Source organism: Alligator mississippiensis, chromosome 3, assembly GCF_030867095.1.
Source record: "Alligator mississippiensis isolate rAllMis1 chromosome 3, rAllMis1, whole genome shotgun sequence".
NCBI classification, from domain to species: domain Eukaryota; kingdom Metazoa; phylum Chordata; order Crocodylia; family Alligatoridae; genus Alligator; species Alligator mississippiensis.
Window position 1 is genome coordinate 256,520,661 of NC_081826.1, and position 19,092 is coordinate 256,539,752.

The window sequence follows — 19,092 nt, forward strand, 5'->3', positions numbered from 1 at the left end:
GACAACTCAACGTGCATTATGCAAGTGTTTTTTAGGGGTGTGCGAAGCAGACAGTATTCAATTCAGATTTGGCCCGATTCAGAGGACAAGTGATTCGATTTGCTGAGTCGGATCACTATCCCGATTTGATTGGGCTGAATCTGAAAATTCGATTCTGATACAGAGAATCAGCAATTTGGCCACAGGCACCGCTTTATATGCTTTTTCTACGTACCTCGAGGTACCAGCCAGGGCTCATGAATGCTGAGATGGTGGGGCTGATGGAGCATCCTATGGGAATGCAGGGTCCGACGCAAAGCATGCAGGGAACCCCCCTGCACTCCCCTAGCTTGGCAATTGGCCACAGGGGGACCCTGGGTGCCCCCCCCAGACTCAGGAGGCACAGCTGCCAAGCTGGGAGGCGGGGGGGGGGGGGGGTGTCCTCCCGCACATTCTGTGGTAGACCAGGAAGTGGACCAGAAGTATTTCTGGTCTACTTCTGGGTTTGCTGCCAAGCGCAGGGGGACCCCCCCCCGTGCTCCCATGGGATGCTCCATCCACCTCACCATCTCAGCACTCACAAGTCGCACCTGGTACCGTAAGGTATGTAGAAAAAACATATAAAGCTGTGTCTATGGCCAAAACATCAAATCTCTCCAAATCGACACTTCTGATTCAATTCAGATTCAGAGATTCGGCCACTGAATTCAGCCGAATCTACTCCAAATCAAATCAGCAACCAAAGCTTCACACAGTCCTAGTGTTTTTATGTTTTCAAAATCAGCTGATTGTGGGTCTTAGCCTAAGGACTGCACCAGAGCCAGTTCAAGACTCTGATGTGGCCCCAGGGATGGGGGAGTTGTCAACCAAGCCCTACTATGCAGCCAGCATCAGGCTACATGGTGGGGGACCCTGCCACAAAATCAGTTTAAGGCATGATAGAAACCAGTCACAACATTACTATACCTATTTTGTGGAATAATTTTGTGGCTGATTTTGTGTTTTATGGTACTACTAATTGCCTGAATGTGTGGCCAAGTTATTATTTAAGATGCATGTAATAGGTTGAGCATGTCTGAAGTGCCATATCTACCAGAGGCCTAAAACACAACAGGATAACTGTGCTTTATCAACACAGGTAACAACAATTCTACAAGTATTTCTTATCTATTTTTAGATACATATTCTAGTCTTGAATGCTTCAAGATCTTGATTAAAACTTCCTAGAGGTACAGAGTTTTAGTAATAATTCAAGATACACAGTTAAAAAAGTGTTTGTCATACAGCAGCATTACGGCTTTGTAGCAAAGGCTTTGTATTCCGTAAAAGCAGCCTGTGATCTGGATCCATAGCATACAGTTTCTTCACTTTCTGATCCTTTTCTTTCTGTTCTTCATCAGACTCATAAAAGTTCTTTTCATTGTACTCTTCCATAACAACATCCTACAAGGAAAATGACAGAATGCCAAACAATCAGTTTTAGTAAACATTTAGCTAAAATAAGAATTTCAAGTGAGAATTTTAAGCAGATAGTTAAAAAATAGTATTTTGCTCAGCTGTGTCAACTTCAAAAAATAAGACCAAGTGTTCCAAATAACATATTGTAAAAGTTTATTTCCAAAGCGAATGAAATTCTATGGCTGATATTATGTAGGTAACAATAACAACAAATCCCACTTCATCTTTAAATATGTGAATGGCATTTTGCATTTCTGAAAAAGAATATTAATTCATTAACACTCAATAACATTCACAATGCCTGAAGGACAACAGTCTCTCCTTTTCTTCATTTGACAAATAAATGTCCCAAAAATTTACCCATACATAAGCGGAAACTACCATCAAAATAACGAAAGATGTTCTTATGCTTACAACACTAGGAAGATAAGAATTTTATCCATAGCTCTCTCAAAGACTTAAAGAAATGGAGGTCAAGTCATTAGCCTTCATTCCTTCATCCGTGTTTTATTAATCTCACAGGGAGAACCACAAGAATTTGACACTTTTAAAGTGCTAAGAAATCTGTTTCACTTCTAAAAGCAGAAAATCCTAAAAGAAATTTAATTTGATAATATTTGAAATATTTGACATACATTATTAGTCAATTATTCATTTATTCTTTGTATGATTCTAAACCTGTTCACCAATGCTTTAAGAGGTCACATGTTTAGAATAAAATCCAGGTGGACAATCATTAACCCTAGTTTTTATTTAGAAACAAAATAATATTATTCTGAATAGGTATACTTTATATTGCACTATCAATTTCAACACCAATGACAGTACAATAATGAAAAGTTGCCCAGATTCCACTCTAAATATAGATTATTTTAAATTACAGCAGGAAAAAAGAGGGGGTTTTTTTTTTTTAGAACAAGCATGTTGAGCAAGAGTGTCAGACTTTCAAAAGATCTGTTATATATGTTAATATAGTTATAATCTATTAAGATATATTTTCTTGTTTATGTCCATAACTAAGATCCTGGAAAAAACTCAAAAGTAAAAAGAATCTGTATTTGTTTTATGCAACCGAGAAAGGGAAGCCAATGGAGGTCTTCAAAGAGAGGGATGCTACAGCATCACACTAGAAAAAGCTATTTTGGCAACAGCAAGACACAACTGCATTTTTCCATTTTTGAGAGCATACCTGACACTTCTCATAATCACTCTTACATCTTCCAGGATTAGATATTCTATTACCATTTCCCACCCCTAGTGTTCCACAGCTGATTTCACTGCCTGGGTCTGCAAAGGATCCCCGCCCCCCCCATGCACTTTTTTTCTTGTTCTAAAAGGAGAAAGTATGTGGCTAAAGACAAAGGTTAACTTGGAGTGGTTTCAAAATGGAAGGGGGAACTGCTGCATCTATTACCCTGTAACAATTAGGTGCACAGGAGCCTACAGAGATACAAAGATAGCAAAATTATTCCAGCTTTAAACCTAATTCATCCAGGGTTAAAGTTGGGGTGATTGCATCACTAGTGCATATGTTAAAGCAGCTGCTGCTTCAGCAGCTCTCCCTTCCCTTTTTGACACTACTTGAATGTTTGTCCATGCCCTAAAAGATTTCTCTTATTCCTAGATTAATTTAACATACAAACTCTCAATAAAGAGTCATGTTAAATCTTTTTTGAGCTCTAGGTAAGAAATCTTTCTCCGCCTCCAGATTTATTTTTTTTTAAGGGGGGGGGGGAAAGAGGTGTTGCCATTTAGCATAACTTTATCTGATGAAAAGGGCCCAGGTATTTTGCATTTCATACTGTCACAATAGGGAAACATACTTTCTAAACCCCATATACTACTGAACTTGTGCTTTCTAGTTAGTATGAAAGTATTTATCACAGGAGTGGGTAAAATACGGCCCATGGGCCACATCAGGCCCGCCAGGACATTTTATCTGGCCCACGGGGCCCCTAGAAAATTTTTAAAAATAAATATTAATTTGCCTCTGGCTCCTGTCAAAAGTGACAGGAGCCAGGGGCAGTAGGACCCAAGGGAAGCCACAGCAGGCCCCTGGAAGAGCAGGGCCTGCCCTGCCCCCCACAGCTGGAGGGACCATGGAGCTGTTCCTGCCTATGCCGGAGCGGGAAACTCAGGTAGGAGGGAGTCAAGGCTGCGCGTGCTGGTCCCTGCCTGACTGCGGGGCTGGAGTGGGGGGCTGGGAGTGAGGGGGCATGCAGGAGCCAGCACCAGCGGAGGCCAGAGCAGGGTGGCCCCCCTCTCTCCCTGCTGGGGCAGCCTAGCCCAGCTCCACAGAGCCCAGCCAGCTGCGCCCCAGGCTCCTGCCACCCTGCTCTGGGCCCCGCCGGCACTGGCCCCAGGGCACCGCCTGGCTGTTGCTGGCTCCCAACCCCCATCCAGCCCTGGGGGCAGCGCGGGGGGTGCCTGGGACTGCTGGGGGCAGCATGAGCTGGTGGGACATGGCCCAGGGCGCGGGGAGGCAGCATGGAACTTGTATCCCGTGCCTGAGGCTTGAGGCGGCAACAGCCTGGCTACTCCCCCCACAGGAGGCTCTGGTGGGTGCTGTCGCTCTGGGAGGAAGGCCTGGGCCCCCCTGCCCCACAGGGGTCCAGCGGCACCTTGGTCCCCGGTCCCAGAATGGGTGAGGAGGATGCAGCAGGAGCGGGAGTGGAACCACGGCCGCTTTTCTGCTCCAGAAGCTCCTGTGGCCGCAAGGACCCCAGGGGCCCTGGGATGTTCTTGGCTGGTGCTGGGGGCAGAGCAGGTCATTTCCTGGGGCTGCTGGGGGTGGCATAACCTAGCAGGGTCCTGGCCTGGGGCACGGGAAGCTCGGGGAAGCCACAGGAGCTTTCAGAGCAAAAAAAAGCAGCCGTGGCTCTGCTCCGGCTCCTGGTGCAGCCTCCCGCCTGTCCTGGGGCCAGGGGGTGAGCTGCTGCCAGGTTACTGGGCCCCTGCAGGGTGGTGGGGAAGAGCCTTCCCCCCGAGGCAGCAGCACCCACTGGGGCCACCCATAGGGGGGGAGGGGGTGGAGCAGCCAGGCTGTTGCTATCCCAAGTGTCAGGCGCAGGATGTAACTTCTGCGCTGCAACCCTGGGCTTCCTGCATCCCGGGCCATGTGCCACCCCAGTGGCCTTGGGTGGCCCCCCCACACTACCCCCAGGGCTTGCCAGGAGCTTCCTGGAAGCCCTGTCCTCCTGGAAGCTGCAGGAGCTCCTGAAACAGAAAAGCAGCCATGGCTCTGCTCCGGCTCCTGGCATAGCCTCCCTTTCTGTCCCAGGGTTGGGGGGCAAGGCCACCCCTCCGGGGTGGTGGCAACCCCCGGGCTGCCTGTGGAGCGGGGGTTAGCCAAGCCGTTGCTGACCGAAGCCCCTGAAGCACCATGAAAGTTCTGTGCCACCTCCCTGGGCTTTCCGCGTCCCGGGCCACATCCCCGCCAGCTCATGCCACCCCCTGCAGTTCTGGTAGTGTCTTGCATTGTCCCCACTCCCTGCCTCGAGCCTGACAGGCCCTTCCCTGGCAGCCCCCAGCCTCCTGGCGGCAGCAGGAGCCACCGGAGTACAAACGTGGCCACGAGGCTTTGGGCTGCAAGGGCTCAGTTGGCACCCCCCCTGCAACCCTTCTTGGAAACCACACAGCCTCATCCTCCTCCAGACACAATCACACATCCCACAAATACCACACACACACACACACACCTCTCCACAAACCACACGTCCACCCACCCACACTCCCCTGACACCCCAAACACTACACAAGAATAAGACTGCATTTTGAGTTATTATGCAATCACTTCTACATATAAAGCACAAACACACACATATCAGGACAAAAATATATTTTTTAATTGAATTAAAATATAATATTATGGGTATTTCATTTTTAGTACATAATTTGCTTTTTTTCTGGTTCTAGGATAGCAAACCCTGTTCTCCAAAGGAGTATTTCCAGGGGCAAGGGGAAGGATGTCCGGTGGCAAGGGTCAGAGGTCGGGGCGGGAATTCTGGTCCCAAGATGGCAACCTGGGGGTGGGGTACGTGTCAAAGGGCAGGGTTACCCATGCAGCCCTCCACAGTTTGCCAAAACTTGCTAAGCAGCCCTCCGCCCAAAATAATTGCCCACTCCTGGTTTATCACCTGTATTATCTCATTCTGTTCTTTTCCTGCTTGCACTTCATGATTTAATATATTTTTGTGGTTTGACTTTAAAAAGCAGTCATGAAATCATATATGTTTGATGTAATCTTGATTGCTGAAACTTCAAGCCCTTGGAAGAAGTTTCTAATTACATTACCACACTTCAGCAGTGAACTGCATAGTCAACTCTCCTTCTTTAGTATGTACATCTAATAAGAAAACGACTCATTTCTTAGGAGTGCTCGGAAGACAAACTGAATTGTATCTGTGTGTCAAACCCAGTCCTGAATGTTTCTTTGTAGATATAGGCCAAAATGACTCTTAAGCATATTAATGATTCAGTAAAATTACACTGATTTTCAAATGGTTTAAGTACAAACATTAAGCAGAGTGTACTTTACTGTAGCCATATGATTAAATATTTCAACTACCTTGGTATATTAACCCATTCACCACAGCAACCAGTCCCATAAAAACTTTTACACATCATTCCATAATAAGCATTTATTCCTCACTCTCTTATTTCTCTTTGCAGTATCCATTAATAAATTCACACCGGTTCAATTCCATTATTCTAATTTAGGACCCTGTAGCCTTGCTTACTTTGCTGTACTAGCATCCAGGGTCACATGTAGCAATTTCAGTAAGCAATATGCAAAAGAGATATTTTTTCCATTAGTGTCTTGCCATCATGTTTACATGCAACTTAAAACAATATGGACAGCTTGTTTTGCTGTTAAGCAATATTACTACTAATAAATATTATCTTAATGGAATTCACTTAAGAATAGGGAACATCCTTAATGCTTTATGCCAATTTGCTTCTCATTAACATGAAATTATGCCAATCATTTAATTCCCAAGAAAAAAGTGAATTAGCACAAAACAGGTTTATAAAAGTAGAACAAACACAAAGAAACAAATGGGGAGGGGAGCAAACAGAAAGCACCTCAGTACAACAGCTTTGACTTCCGTCATTTTCTCTTGTTATTGAAGTTTTTCCTACCTCCCCTGGCATGAAAATCTCTCAAAGTCTAGATTACCAAAATTCAGAACACTCTCAATATTATAAACAACAACTTATGACTCTAATACATGCTTCACTCAAGCAGAACACCCCAGGTGATACAATAGTCCATAAAAGTAGATTCCTTTTTAAAAGGAAAAAAGGGAAGAGACTATAAATGTCAAGTTACATTCCTTATGCACTGTAAACTTATTTTTCCTTGCTGTTACCATTTGATAAGAAAAGAAATTATTTTCAAGTGCTTGTTTCCTCCCACTAAGTGCCAGAAGTGTTCTCAGTGTTATGAGTGGCAGGGGGGAGCCTGTCTGCCCCCTCCTCACTTCTGAAGTCATACTAGCTATCGTGACTAAGGGTATATGGTAGGCCTGTGTGAAGCAGCTAGTATTCACTTTGGATTTAGATTCAGCCAATTCGGGGGGACAATGATTCGATTTGGTGATTCAAATCACTGTCCCAAATCGATTCAGCCAAATCCAGATTCAGCCACAGCCGAATTGGCCAAATCTCCAAATTGGCCCCATCCTCTGCCTGCTCTCCCAGCTCCTGGCGCTTTAAAAAAAAGCCCCCACTCACTGGCTGCTGCCAGATGCAGGGGGGGGGGCAATCCCCGCTGCCCCCCACTGCGTGGGGGGCTCTGATATGAGCCAGGAGATGGAAGCCATAAGAGTGGCTGAGAGAGTGGGTGGGGATCGGGGGGGGGCACTCAGGGGAGCTGGGGAGCAGGCAGAGGATGGGGCCCATGGTTCCCTCCCCCCTCCTCTTACTTACCAACATGGAGTCCAGGTCCAGCTCCCTGCAGCAGCGAGCAGGGACTGCCCAAATCATCAAGGCTCTCTGAATCTTTTCCAAATTGATTTGGAGAGCTTTGAATCAATTCAGACCTTTTAATTAGTCTCCCGATTCGATTTGGATTTGGAGATTCAGCCACCAAATAGGGCCAAATCTCCTCTGAATTGAATCAGCACCCAAAGCTTCACACAGCCCTAGTATGTGGGCGTGTAACAATTGTATCACTATCAAATGATACTGAAACAAGCTCTTCCAACACAACCATTACATCTGCATGCTTCTATGATGATAAAAACAGGGATCCAGGTTTTCCGCTTGCCACAGAAAAATGCAGATTTTCTCCTTTAAAGGAGAAAAATGTAGGAAACCATGGGTTTCAGCCTGCAAGGGGCTGCTTGGGGGTGGGGGAAAATGGGAGGAGGCTGATTGGACACAGGGGGCACCACACACACATGGCTAGCAATATAGCCCCAGGAAGCATGGTAGAGAGCAGCTCCCCCAGTTGCCTGTAGGCAACGCGCTAGGGCGGGGTGGGGCCATATTGAAGTGGCAGTTGCAACTCATGCTGCACCCTCATGGTGAGTGAGGGAGTGGCGTAGGGTTGGGAGCTGAGGTTGGGAGCTCTGCCCAACCAGGGCAGTGCACAGAGTCTGGTCTGGGGCAAGAATGCATGGTTGCAGGGCCCAGCCAGGGAGCAGGACAGAGCCACAGGCACCTCATCTGGGAGAGGGGGCTGGTGGGGGATGGGTTGGATCCCAGGAGCTGTGTGTACTCCCAGAGAGGGGGTCAGGCACCATATATGTGACACAGGAGGATATGGGGGAGGAGGCGGCATGTGCCCTCCCACAACAGGACACAGGGCTGCAGCCTGGCCAGACCAGCACCAGGCTGCCTCTGTGGCCCAGCAGGCAGAACCCAGCATGGGAGGGCAGAGTGAGGCAGCAAGACTTATTGCTGCTGCTGCCACTGCTGGGACCCCCATGCCAGCTGTGCTACAGAGTAACGCCATGCCGCCAGCAATGTAAGCAGTAATGGACCGGGGGGGGAGGGGGGTGCCACACTGCCCTCACCTCCTCTTGCATCCAACCATGGCTCTACCCCAGAGGAGAGGCAAGGTGACTGGCTGTACGGGTGGTCTGAAGGGAGCAGCAGTGGCAGTCAGGCCAATAAAGCTGCCACCTGGCACATGAGTGGCTGGCAGTGGGAGAAGGTGAAGGTAGCATGGCCTCCCCCCAGTAACTCCTTGCACTGCTGGCAGTGCAGCATTACTCCATGGCAGTGCAGCTGGCATGGGGGCCCCAGCAACAACAAGTCTCACTGCCCCACTCCACCCTCGTGTACCATGTCTTCCCGGTGCCAGTCCAGCCAGGCTGCAGCCCCGTGCCCCTGACACATCATCAACAGTGTTGCCTAAGCTGGGGCACCTGCCCTGACACACACACCCACCCCCTTCCCCACACACGGGGGACAGGGGCCTGGTGGTAGAAGAGCAGCAGGTCAGAAGTGAGGGGCACTGGCAGGGAGGCAGGGGGCAGCGGGTGGCAAGTGAAGGGCACTGGCAGGGCTGCAGTTGTTGGAGCTGGGGCTGGGGCTTAGGAGTGAGGGGCACCGGCATAACAGGACTGCTCAGCACCACAAAGCAGTGGGGAGGACAGCCACAGCTGGACCTGCATCCTGGTGAGTGAAGGGGGCAGGAGGAACTCTGATTTTTTATGATAAAAAAAAATCAAAATCAAACACCAAATTATTGAGGCACTGGTAGGCTTCCAAACTACTTTAAAATTGTAAATATATCAATAAAATGTTGTATTTAACTGATACCTATGTATATAGTGGTGTTTCATTTTAATCATGAAAAAACATGGATTTGGAGTTTTTTTAATCAGAGAATTTTGGATTTTAAAACATCAACAAAAAACCCAGGATCCCTGATGATAAACTACAGCCAAACAATGCAACTTTAACCCTGTTTCATTCAGGGTTAAAGTTTCTGCAACTTAGCTTATTTGTATTGCTACAGGAGCATACAGATATAAAAGTTACACTATAAGTAACTTTCCCTTTCGTATTTCTGCCTTGATTGTAAGAGGGGTGCAAGAGGCCCACACATGCCTCTTGCAGCATCTCAAACCCTTTTGAGATGCTGCAAGAGGCATGTGCACATGCAGGAACAGGAAAAGGCAGTGTGGGGGCAAGTTTGCAGTGTGGGGGCAAAATTAGACCCCTAGATATCCAGGGGTCAAAAAAAAAAAAAAGAGCTAAAAAAAGGGGGGCAGGGGCAACCGGAGGCTGGATCCTTCAGAGAGACGCTCTGGCTGCCAGAGCATCTCTGTGGCTGGCCCTTGCCTTGGTGCTGAAGCATGCTGCCTACCTGTGCAGGGCAGGCAGTGTGCCAGTAGCTGTGCTCCAGTGCTGTTAAGTAAAGGGCCGGTGGGGCTGGAGGAGGGGGAAAGGGACCATGGGGGGGAACCCCACGGACTGTGCCCACTCCCCTAGCTGCCCCCCCGATCCCTGCCCTGCCCAGCCCCACCCCCTGCCTGCCCTCTGAGCCCCCCCATCCCTTCTCCACCCAGCCCCATCCCCCGCCCACTGCCCAAACCCCCTGATCCCTGCCCTGCCCAACCCCAACCTCCCAAGCCCCTGATCCCTGCCCTCCCACCTCAGCATTCCCACAATAAAACAAAAAACAAGCAACCCCCTCCCCCCCCCCCCAGCACTTACCGGCATTTCCAGCTGTGGTCTGGGTCACTGGGGCCCTGCCCCATGCTGTGCTGTGACAGCCCCAGCCGTGCTGTGACAGCCCCAGCCCAGGCGCTGCTGCCCTTCACTGCCCTGTGCTGTTTGGGGGGGGGCCCGCCCCCCGGCCCCTGCTTCTAAAGTGAGTAGAGGCTTTTTTTTTTTTTGTGCCAGTGCCTGGGGTTGAGGGGCAGCCATGGGGGTGTAAGTGGGGGAGGGGACTGGGTAGGGCAGCCATTGTGGGGTCTGGAGGAGCGGGGGGGGCTGGGTGGGACAGCAATTGGGGGGCTGGGGCACGTGGGCCTTGCAGATGGGGTGGTAGCTCCTGTGGGGGCCATCTGGCCCCTGTGGGGGGGACTGTTACCCCTGGTAGGGAGGCAGCAAAACATATAGGTATTTAGAATTCATTTTATTATGATGATAGAGACACTGTTAGGTGTGCAGAGTGCTTTAACAGTGTAGATATATCAATAAAACATTGTCCAACTGATCACTGTCTCTGTCTCTCTCTCTGTCATATTATATATATATAGTGGCCTTTTGTTTTAATCATGGAGGAACACGGATTTTGGGGTATTTTACGGAGTGACTTTGGGATTATTTTTTTTTTTTAATCAGGGATTTTTCAGTTTTCCAATAGGGAACACCAGAATTCTTGCTAGGGAGGCTAGTGGCAGGACCCTGCCTGAACAGAGCTGGCATCTTGGACCCAGCTGGCTGTGGCTGATCTCCTGGCCAACTGGGGCCAGGAGGACATGCTTTGACAGTTCAAAGCAGGCCACCACACTGGTAACATCTTCCGGGTGATAGCTGCCCAGATGGCCAGGCAGGGGCACACGTGGCAGTAGTGCCGCACAAAGGCCAACCCTGCAACCACAGTCCACTGGCAGCTGGCCCAGAGAGGCAGATGCCTCTACTGGCCATGCAGTCCCCATCTGGGTCTGGCACGTGTACAGCAGGTCACAGCCAGGCAGCAGCCCCCACTGCCAGACTGCTGCAGTGGGTAGAGGGTGCAGGGAACTCTGAGGGCTGCTTCAGCAGTCCGGCTGGCACAAGGGGTAGTGTCCCCAGGTACCAACTGGCTGGGCCCCAGAAGCTCCTGAGACAGAGTAGCCCCAAGATACTTGCCAGGGCAGCTATTTCTATGGATAGGGCCAGGACAGGGCAGCTTTTTATACTGCTGGGGACAGCACAGGTTCTGGCCCCAGGCTCTAGCTCGCCCTGGGTGCAGATCTGGGAGCAGCCAGGCAGGGCTATTTTGCCTCAAGTGGCACAATCTGCTCCACAACAAAGTGCATGTCCAAACACGCTGAGGCAAAAAGCCCTGGCTCAAATTTGCACCACTTTTACTTGAGCTGCTGCAAGCACACATGCTTGCATATGTGGACGCGCCCACTAGGAATATAGTCCTGGAAATAGTGTTTAACTCATTAATCACTATCAAATGGCAGCAGCCAGCTTTCTAACATTTTGATTTTCAGAAAAATTTGGCTCCAGTTGAAGTTTTCACCCAGAGAACTGAGAAACTAAATGATGTTGTCTAGATGCCTAATCTTGTATCCAGTGGTTTAAAACAGAACGAACTGTGAATTACAGAAGGAGCGGTCATTCTAGGAATATTGTACTCATATACGTGTTTGTGTATCTCTGTCCTTGTTATGTTTTCTGTAGGAATCCATCCTGATATGTAGCTCCTAATTTCATCTGCATAATTTCCATGAGGGCATCTGGCAGGAAGAATTTCACTGCAGTGGTGCTGGATATGTGTTGACAGGTTTTGCATTTATTATTGAGGTAGGGTAGTATCCCATTTTAAGTATATCGATCAGAGAAATGTTTGCTTCTGATGATGAGTCAAGCCAGGCTTGGGGATTGCCTGAAAGCCAGGAGTGGGGGAATTAGAAATATTTTTCCCTCAACTTTCTGAGCACCACAATCCACATCTGGCATGTCACCCTATAAACAACAATATATGCAGAAAACCCATGGATTACTAAATGTATATTCACAAACCAAACCCCATCCTGGATGCACCAAAAAAGTCGTAATCTACACATATACCACTGCATCTGCTCTGAGGAGAGCATTCGTAACACCCACTTTGCCAATCTGAAAAGTACCTTTACCTGGCAAGGATACTCTAGCAAAGAAACAGACTTATCTCTAAATGAGACACAAATACCCTGCAATTATCTAATACAATACAAAAAGAAAACCCCTCATGTATCATACTCCCTGAATTATTACATGCCATAGCACACTAGAACCTGCAAGAAGGATCATCAAACAATTGCAGCCTATATTAAAAAAGATCAAACTCTGAAGGAAATATTCCCAACTCTTTTCTCTGATATTTAGCTCTGCCTATGTCTGCTTCTCTCAGACCTGGAAAAGGGCACTTGATAACCAAATGCTTGTCCAACAGCTCTTCCAACCATACCCTTGTTTCAATAAAAAATAATCTGCACACAAAATCCTTTCCTCTTAGACATTTCCTGGACCATCATGACTACAACACTCCAACCCTATTACTTCAATGTGGGGGGAGAGGGGCAGAAAAAAAGAAAAGAAAACTTTGGGAAAGAAAACTAGAAATTATTAAAAAGTACGAGACAAGATAGAAATCTTGCCAGATGTCTTAATTCAAATCTTCTATGTGGCTTTAAGTACCAATGAGAAAAATGCATTCTAACGTTAGCCACTTCTCTCCTGTTATTCCCCACATGCAGTTTGTCATCTCAGGACTGAAAGCAGATCTGTCTCTCTCAAACCTGAGGAACATGCCCTTTGGTTGTGCCTTGATGGTAAAAGGGGAGGAAGAGGCAGGGGGACAGTTTATTACAGTTTTGCATAATTATTTAACAGTTAAAAGCAGTTTTTAAAGAGCTATGGGCCCCCATTACACCTTAATTCAGGGGTTGGCAGCCTATAGTTCAAGCGTTAGATCTAGTCCATGGAGCTGGGGCTCTAGCAGTGTTTGGCAACAGGGAACTTTGCCTGTTATGTGGGCATCTGGGAGGCTGGGCAGCTGTAAGTTTTGCCTGTGTCACATCCCAGCCAGGCAACATGTAGAAGCAGCAGCAAGGAGATGCGGGCACAGGCAGCTAGATACTAATACTGGCTCACTTTAGACTTAAGCTGGGCCTTTACAGCCCACCACTGGAAAACACTGCGGACCACTGCTGTAGAGAACAGTGCTCTACAGAGCACAGGTGGCTCTGCACCTCCTGGAACCCTTTTCCTTCTTGCTAGGTGTCATAAGCAGGGATCCAGGTTTTCCTTTCACAGCAGAAAAATGCAGCTTCTCTCCTTTAAAGGAGAAAAACATGGGAAACCATGGGCTTCCCCTCACAGGCTGCCAGAGCTCTAGCCTGCAAGGGGCTGCTTGAGACAGTGGGAAGCAATCAGGCAGGGGGCACCACATGCATGTGAATGTGGCAGCCAGGTGGTGGAGAGCAGATGGGGGTGGGGGGGAAAGGAAGCACAGGCCACACATGGGGGGGGGGCATGTATCCCCTGAGACTTTTGCACCCACATTAGGGTGCAGGGCTATAGCGCAGCTGGACCAGCTCTGGAGGAGGTTCCTCCGTGGCTCAGTGGGGGGACCCAGCATGGGAGAAAGTGCAATGCTGCCACGGCTGCCCAGGTGAGGCACCACCTGCCTGCCCAGCAGCACCCAGGATACAACTCTGTACCACCACCACTGCTGCTGCAACTGCTGCACCTCATCATGGTGGCATGGTGTTTCCTCCACTGCTGAGTCCCACTCATTGTGTACACAAGTCTTGGGGGGCACGTACCTCTCTTGCTACATTGCCTTGGCCCCCCGCCCCCATCCGCGGCTTCGCCTGTGCCCCCTGCCTTCCCCACAGACCCAGTCCCTTCCTCATACACTGGGGGGCTAGGGATGCGGGGCAGGTCAGGAGTGAGGGACACTGACAGGGCTGGGAGGCTGTGGGTTGAGTACGAGGGGCACCAGCAGGGTTGGGGGGCTGTGGATCAAGCGTGTGGGTCACTGGCAGGGGGGCTGTGGATCAAGAATGTGGGGCAACAGCATGGGCATGGGCAGGCTACTGGCATATCAGGGCTGCTCAATGCCACAAGGCAACAGGGAGAACAAAAACCACAGCTGGACCTGCAACTTGGTGAGTAAAGGGGGCAGGGAGATATCTGATTTTCCATAATAAAACCCCCCAATATCAAACACCAATATTTATAGGCATTTAGAATTTATTTTATTATAATGACCGGGGCACTGGTAGGCTTCCAAATTGCTTTAAAATTGTAAATATATCAATAAAACATTATGTTCAACTGATACCTACATATACAGTGGTGTTTCATTTTAATTGCCAAAAAACACAGATTTGGGGGGGGGGGAGTTAATAGGAGAATTTGTTATTTTAATCAGAGAAAGCCAGGATCCCAGGTCATAAGGTCTCTTTCTGCACAAAGGGTAAGGGGGCAGTAGTTGCCCTTCTTGCTCTGGGTATTACCCAGGGAAAGGTAAATGGTATGAAAGAATCAAATGCTTTAGTTAATTAAAATTGCATTAAAAAGAATCCTGTTCTTTTAAAAGAGAAATGATGCAATATGTACAAGTTCTGCAGTAAGACTGTTCATGAGAAAATGTCATCATTAGGCAGACGTTTCTGAAAATAGTCTAGGCTCTGCCTTCCTATGTTCAGGATGTAAAATCACTGGCAGTGGGTGGCTGGGTCAGAGAGAAGATAAACACTGATGTATTCTGGATGATTGTTCCCAATGACTCACTATTCACAGGGGTATAGATGAAGACAGGAAGCTAAACAGCCCAAGCCTAGGGCTCAGTAGAGATGGTCAAAAAGCCCAAAGCTAAATCGATTCAGTCTTTGCAGGCTAGTCTAAACCGTACAGATTATATTGAAACAGAAGTGAACGGACATTTACCTTTGATACAGGAAATGTAGCCACATGCCTGCAGTGGCTCAGGCCAGAAACCCAGGGGCACTAAAGCAGGGCTCTCTGGCTGTTTACTTCCTCTTCCTGATGCCCCCAAGCTCTCTGGTATTAGCAGTCCAGAATTACAACAGCAGGACTTTGCCGGGTTGCTCTTCACTTCTTCTTCCTGCTTCCAGGTGCCTCTGGGATTTTGAACCCACAGTTGCAGCCAGCAGTAAGTTTGAGTGGGGGAAGGGATGTTTAACCCCCCCCCCCCCCGCCCCAGACCCCAGCCAGGGTTTGCCGGGGGGGGGGGGGCGGAGGGGGGGGCAGTTTGGCAGAGGGGGGGCAGTCCCACCCCCGTAGACTGGGCTGCAGCCCCAGCTGGGTTTGCCCATCTCCACCCTTGTCAAACAGCCCTCACTGCTCCAGCTAGGGAGTAGAGGGGTGGGGTCAGCCCTGCTCTCTGGAGCAGACAGCCCAGCCCAGCCCAGCCCCAGACTGGAAAGCATGTTGGGATGCTGGGCTGTGATTTAACTTGAACCAGAAAGGGGTCTGGGCAGGCATGGCTGGTGAACTCAGACTGGTGGGGCAGGTGAAGTGTCACACAGGAGCAGGGGGGCAGGGTTGCAGCTGGCTGGACTCTGGCCGGGAGCAGGGAGGCTGCAAACCCCCCTGCTCCCAGATGGCTGCAAACCCTCCTCTCCCCGCCGCCCCCCAGTAAATTCACCAGATGTGCCCGAGTCTGGGACAGATTCATAAACCAGTTTGACACAAATCAGTTAAGTCTGATACTACGTTAATTCAGGTTTATCTTAAACCAGTTTCAGCCATTTTGAAACTGGTTCATGATCTTCTGTTCTGTTACAGATTTAAACCAGTTTCTGATCACTTAAACCTGTTTATGTGTAACTTCTGTCCCTAGCCCAGAACATTGTTCTCTTGTAACTAATCAAGTGGTAAGACAAGGTTTTAAATATGTGGATGTTAAAAGCTGGATCAGGGAATAAGTCAAATAGACTGTAGTTGAACTGCAAGGGAAAAAAAAACCCTGGGTTTACAAGCTAAAGGCTCCTCCCAGAAGCTAATAGTTACAACTCAACAAGCTACTTAATTTCCAAAAGGCTGTGTAGCAAGCTAGCCTATTCTCCTACACAAACTGCAATAATTGCACTAACTTTACCTATCAGGAGGAACAGAACATGTTGTAGACAGAACCAAAAAGAGATTACCTCAACAAATAACCATAAAAGAAGAGGGTTAGATTTTCAGCAGCTTGCAGTTCACAAACCAACAAACTCTTAAGAGATGGCAACACTATCTTGTTCCCAACTCTAGAGATGTTGAGAGAACTGTATACCATTGTTATTGTAAGCAGACTCCCTCAATTGAAAGGGCACTCAACTCAATCATGACTTCTTGCATTCACATTGCCCTTTTGTGGCAAGAAATAGAAGATCGGGGAGAAAGGTTTAAGCAGGGCCCAAGCAACTGAATTCAGCCCATAAAGCCAGGACAACAGTGGGAGACAACAACAGTGATGTGGCAGCAGGTCAGCACTGTGGGGGACTAGTGAATGGAGCAGCCATGGTGGCCCACTTTCAGACCTAGCTTTGTTATAAGCAGCTCACCGCTTCTAAAAGGTTGCCAAACCTTCCCAAATTCGTATTTTTCAGTCTCTTAACTTGTTATCTGAATACTGTTGCTTCTATTCAGTTTCATGACATAGTATAATAATTCTATTTACATATCACTTTTTCTCTCTTTAGCTATCTTTAAAGACACTTCAGTGAAAACATACCGAGTTCTTCAGTTCATTAAGCTTATTTCCCATGTGAAGTCATCATCCTCTGCCTGGGGCATAATTATTCATATAACAATCAGTTATGAACTCAAAAAAGATTATTTTATATTGAGAATAAATTACTACTAAAATATTGATTTCTTCTTTGTTTTCTTGGGGTTGTAGAAGAACATTTTCACAGCATATGACTATTTTAGTCTTTTACCAAGGATCTGTCTGGGAATTACACTTAAGATGGCATTGGAGTTGAGCATACATTTGTCTCCGCAACGTTATCTGGTAAAATTAATTATTAGAGGCGTTGAGGCCAAAATCTCATCCTTTTTCTCACTGAAGGTGAGGGCCAGTGGGGGGTAGCTCAGGTTGCATCCCCAGATCACCGATTTGCAGAAGATATGCCACCAGCCTATCAAGGAGGTGGGACATGAAGTGGGGCAGAAAAGATGATGAACCATGTCTGGGAAGAGTGAAGCAACTAGAAATTCTGGTATGTGGGTCTGGCAAGCTTGATGTATGAGACAGTATAGGCTTTATTGTAATATTTCTGTTTTAAACACATTCATGCTGCATGCCTCAGTTTCTCTGACTAGCTTGTACATGGAAAAAGAAGGGTTAATAGAGTTCTTAACAGATCCCAGAGCTGACTATGTATAGGAGAAGACAACAGATAGACCTCCAGCAACAAAGAAACTGAATGGCTGTGCTTGGTGGGGGCTTAGTACCATCCTGTGGAGAAGATGCCTGGAAGCATCAAGAAAAGCAGATTGAGATAAGAATCACAATGGACATGGCAGCCTGAAAAGTAGGATGTCAACCTGGGAACTAGAGAGTCTGAAGCAAGAGAACATCTGGGCTACTTTGGGGTCATGCAGACTGAAAAGAGATCATTTGAGCTGACTACCTCAGGGCTGCGTATGCTAGACAGGGGATAGGAGAACTGGTTAATCCTTTGGAAGGGGCAGAGTCTTTTTACTCCATGGTCTTTGCCCCAATAATGATCTTTACTTAAGAGGAATGGTCTGTTTTGCTGCTTTGAACTTGGGGTATACTTCTTTCCCCTTTGAAAAGGTTAAGTCCTTCTTTTTGGAGTTGAACTGGAAGGCCACTCCCTAAGGCAGGGAGGGATAGACTACAAGTTTTATTGTGATATTTCTGTGTTCGCTGCATTCAAGTTGTTACAACAGCATGTGACTCAATTTACCTCTTTAGACTGTGCACAGAAAATGAAGTGCCAGGACTGGATACCTGCAGGATAAGACAAAGTGACCTTCAGCATCAATACAGGTCTTGTATAGCTTTGGCACAGATACCAAGCAGGGGTTCTAAATAAAGGGAACTTTAAAATATAAAGGATAGGGGGAGGGGCCACTTCTGAGAAAGGCAAAGTTGGGTTGAACAGATCAACAGAGATAAGCAAGGCAATTGTTCCACTGAGGGACAAAGGGACTATAAAAATCTAATCCAGGTAATGGGATAAGAATTTGTAGTCTGTCTCCAAAAACTGAGCAGGGCAAACTGCATAAAGGAATGAATGGACACCAGTTCTAATATCAGTTCCAGAAAGGACACATAAACCTGAGGCACTAATCTCCTGGACCATCACTGACCTCAGAAGCTGTTTCTTAAACAACAAAAACTTTAAAAAACTGACTTGAAAACTTGCTTTAGCCAAGTAGGGAAGTTACAGAGTGAAAGTTGTAATCACAAAATACTGTTCTCAAAACATGGAATTCATGCTTCCTGTTTGTCACACTACCAGTCCCCTCAACAGTCCTCCCTGGTTCCAGTAAACCCTTTTTAAATGTATATGGACACTGTTCATTTCTATTTTTAAAAGATGCATAAATTAGTATTGAACATCTTTGGTCCGTTTCACAGATGCCAAGATACCAAAAACCCCCCCCTGGGTTGTATAAGAGGGGGGTTGCTTTTACCTAAAAGTTAAAATTGAATTATCCACAGTGTTTCAATTTTTAATTTTATTAGGTTGACTACAGTGTTTGCTATGCTTGAAAAAAGAGCAATGACTTCAATATCTAAATTTAGATAATTATTTGTTTTTACTTAATGCTGTAAACCCAATCAGAAGTCTTAAGACTAACACAGTTGTTTTTCTCTGCTTCATGCATCTCCAGGTTATAAAGACTCCACACCATTATAATATTAATTGTTATGATGTTAAGTAGGTTAGAACAGAATCCTTCTCACCACACAAGTGGCTCTATCATGAAATAGAGGTACAT

General features: G+C 47.4%; 1 protein-coding gene across 6 annotated transcripts in view; it reads right to left on the reverse strand.

The window, feature by feature from the left end:
- The window catches only part of AP3B1 (adaptor related protein complex 3 subunit beta 1), a 287,301-nt gene that overhangs the window by 158,520 nt on the left and 109,689 nt on the right, over nt 1–19,092 (reverse strand). For all 6 annotated transcript variants that reach the window (XM_019482176.2, XM_006261568.4, XM_019482169.2 and 3 more), the window contains one exon: nt 1,264–1,422. In XM_019482176.2, coding sequence (XP_019337721.1) covers nt 1,264–1,422 — 159 coding nt within the window. The remainder of the gene's footprint in view (nt 1–1,263; nt 1,423–19,092) is intronic.